The 2823-nt window shown below is 60.5% G+C and overlaps 1 protein-coding gene across 1 annotated transcript; it reads left to right on the top strand.

Annotated features, from left to right (window-relative positions):
• Positions 1–19: 19 nt before the first annotated feature.
• PHYSODRAFT_330911 (hypothetical protein) lies at positions 20–2669 on the top strand (the record flags this gene model as incomplete). The annotated part of the gene is made up of 4 exons (XM_009527615.1): positions 20–703; positions 774–998; positions 1079–2527; positions 2610–2669. Coding segments are annotated over 4 exons (2418 nt in total), but the record flags the coding sequence as incomplete, so codon positions are not given.
• Between the last annotated feature and the right edge of the window lie 154 nt (positions 2670–2823).

Genomic DNA, 2823 nt, shown 5'->3' with positions numbered 1-2823 from the left:
AGGATCCCCCACTGGCAGTGTCTCGAGCGGCGTTGTGTCGGTCGGAAGCGGCATTGCTAGCGGTACGTCTGCGTCTGGTGGTGTGTCGGTCGTGTCTGGCTCTGCGGTGGACGGCGCATCCGGTGCTGTTAATGTGGCCAGCGGATCTAGTACAACGGGGTCCGGTGGTTTGCTGAGCGTGGCGGGCGGTTCCAGCGGCGCGGCGGGGTCGGGAGGAAGTGTTCTCGTGACTGGCGGCGATTCGGAGACGGGTTCGTCCGGTTCCGTGGACGTGAGCGGCGGAACTTCCTCATCCAGTGGATCTGGCGGCGCGGTTAGCGTTTCCGGCGGGTCGTCTTCTAGCGGCATCGGTGGGGACGTGACTGTGTCGAGCGGCGCCTCTGGCAGCTCCGCTGGTGGCAGCGGTGTGTTCGTCCGTAGCGGTTCTGGCGGCAGCCTGAGCCTCGTTCAGGGCGACAGTGGTGCTGTCGGCGGCGATGTGGAGTTGCGTGGCGGCAGCGTGGACAGCGCGACCGCGGCGCAGACGGTGAGGATTGTCGGATCAGCGAACGCTCAAGGCGCGGGTGGCGATGTGTCGATCGACGGCGGTTTTTCGAAGACCTCGGCAGGCGGTTCCGTTCGTGTCGGTGGTGGTCGAAGCAGCCTTTCAAACTCCGGTGGCGTGCTGATTCATGGTCGTGATTCTGTTTTGGATGGTGGCCAAGTAACTGTGTTGGGCGGTACAAGCAACACCACTGCTGGCGGGAATGTTTCTGTAGCTGGCGGCGACGTAGTGGGCAAAGGAAAGTCAATGGTGGCTGGATCAATTAATCTCGTTGGAGGAACGTCGGCAACGAGCGGAACTGGAGGATCCATCTCTGTCATTGGCGGCGCAGGTGGCGAAACCGGTGGAGCTGTCAGTGTGCTCGGCGGCTCTGGATCGAAGGTCGGTGGAGGAAGTGTACAACTGTCTTCTGGAGAAGGTGTCCAGAGCGGACTTGTCCGTATCGAAACAGGGAGTGCGTCGGCTGGGCAGTCTGGCGATATTTTTGTTAGATCTGGGAGCTCGACTTCGAGATCTGGGTCTGTCTTCTTGCAGGCTGGGACCAGTACCAAGGCAAATGGTGGTGACGTTGTCATCGGTGCCGGTAGCAGTTCGTTTAGCGGGACTGGTGGCAGCATTTCTGTTCAAAGCGGCGTCAATGGCATTGGTCAGAGCGGCGAGATCAGCATTTCCAGTCAAGCTTCCGCATCGCGTTCTGGAAGTGGGCTCGTTTCCCTATCCAGCGGCCAAGTCAAGCAAGGCTCCAGTGGTTCGCTACAGTTCTCCACCGGAAGCAGTGAGCTCGGACAATCGGGCTCTTTGTATCTGTCTACAGGCGATTCGAAGGGGTCTCAAGGAGATATCCGTCTTGTCGCAGGAGCGAATGCAGACGCGTATTCTTCCGGTGGCGGATCCATTTCACTTAATGCAGCAGCCAACGGCATGGTTAACATTACGACAGTAGGCCGTGCTTCATCCGCGTCGGGTGATGTGAACATTCAAGTCGGGGTCACGTCAACGATGAGTTCAGGCGGAAATGTGAACATTTCTGCGGGTTCTCTATCCGGACGTTCTGGTGTTGGTGGTAACGTCTTCGTCCAAGGTGGTAGCGCGCTTGCTTCATCACGTGACAACAGTGACGGCGGAGCGATCACAGTGATGGGTGGGGCGAGCACGAGTCGCTCTGGTGGCTCCGTGCAAGTCACATCAGGCGTGGGTCTGAACCAGAGTGGAGCTATTCAAGTGGTTAGTGCAACCGGGGGCACATCGGGTGTAATGGGATCAAGCGGAGCGGCGTCAATCGGAAGTGGACGATCACTCACGTCGACAACCGGGAACACGACAGTCTTTACGGGGTCATCCTCGACGGCCAGCAGCGGTGACATGTCGCTACGAACTGGCAATGCGGCTACAGCGGCAGGCACCGTGTCTGTGTCAGGTGGCTCTAGCAGCTCGTCGACGGGCGGCGCGGTGTCGTTGTCTAGCGGCACTGGCAGTGTCTCGAGCGGCGTTGTGTCGGTCGGAAGCGGCATTGCTAGCGGTGCGTCTGCATCTGGCGCTGTGTCGGTCGTGTCTGGTTCTGCGGTGGACGGCGCATCCGGTGCTGTGCGTGTGGCCAGCGGATCTAGTACAACGGGGTCCGGTGGTTTGCTGAGCGTGGCGGGCGGTTCCAGCGGCGCGGCGGGGTCGGGAGGAAGTGTTCTCGTGAACGGCGGCAGTTCGCTGACAGGTTTGTCCGGTTCCGTGGACGTGAGCGGCGGAACTTCCTCATCCAGTGGATCTGGCGGCGCGGTTAGTGTTTCCGGCGGGTCGTCTTCTAGCGGCATCGGTGGGGACGTGACTGTGTCGAGTGGCGCCTCTGGCAGCTCCGCTGGTGGCAGCGGTGTGTTCGTCCGTAGCGGTTCTGGCGGCAGCCTGAGCCTCGTTCAGGGCGACAGTGGTGCTGTCGGCGGCGATGTGGAGTTGCGTGGCGGCAGCGTGAACAGCGCGACCGCGGCGCAGACGGTGAGGATTGTCGGATCAGCGAACGCTCAAGGCGCGGGTGGCGATGTGTCGATCGACGGCGGTTTTTCGAAGACCTCGGCAGGCGGTTCCGTTCGTGTCGGTGGTGGTCGAAGCAGCCTTTCAAACTCCGGTGGCGTGCTGATTCATGGTCGTGATTCTGTTTTGGATGGTGGCCAAGTAACTGTGTTGGGCGGTACAAGCAACACCACTGCTGGCGGGAATGTTTCTGTAGCTGGCGGCGACGTAGTGGGCAAAGGAAAGTCAATGGTGGCTGGATCAATTAATCTCGTTGGAGG

Source organism: Phytophthora sojae (genome assembly GCF_000149755.1).
Source record: "Phytophthora sojae unplaced genomic scaffold PHYSOscaffold_4, whole genome shotgun sequence".
In the NCBI taxonomy this organism is placed as follows: Eukaryota; Oomycota; class Peronosporomycetes; order Peronosporales; family Peronosporaceae; genus Phytophthora; species Phytophthora sojae.
Note: the sequence above shows the minus strand (reverse complement) of the source record. Positions and strands in the feature narration are given on the sequence as shown.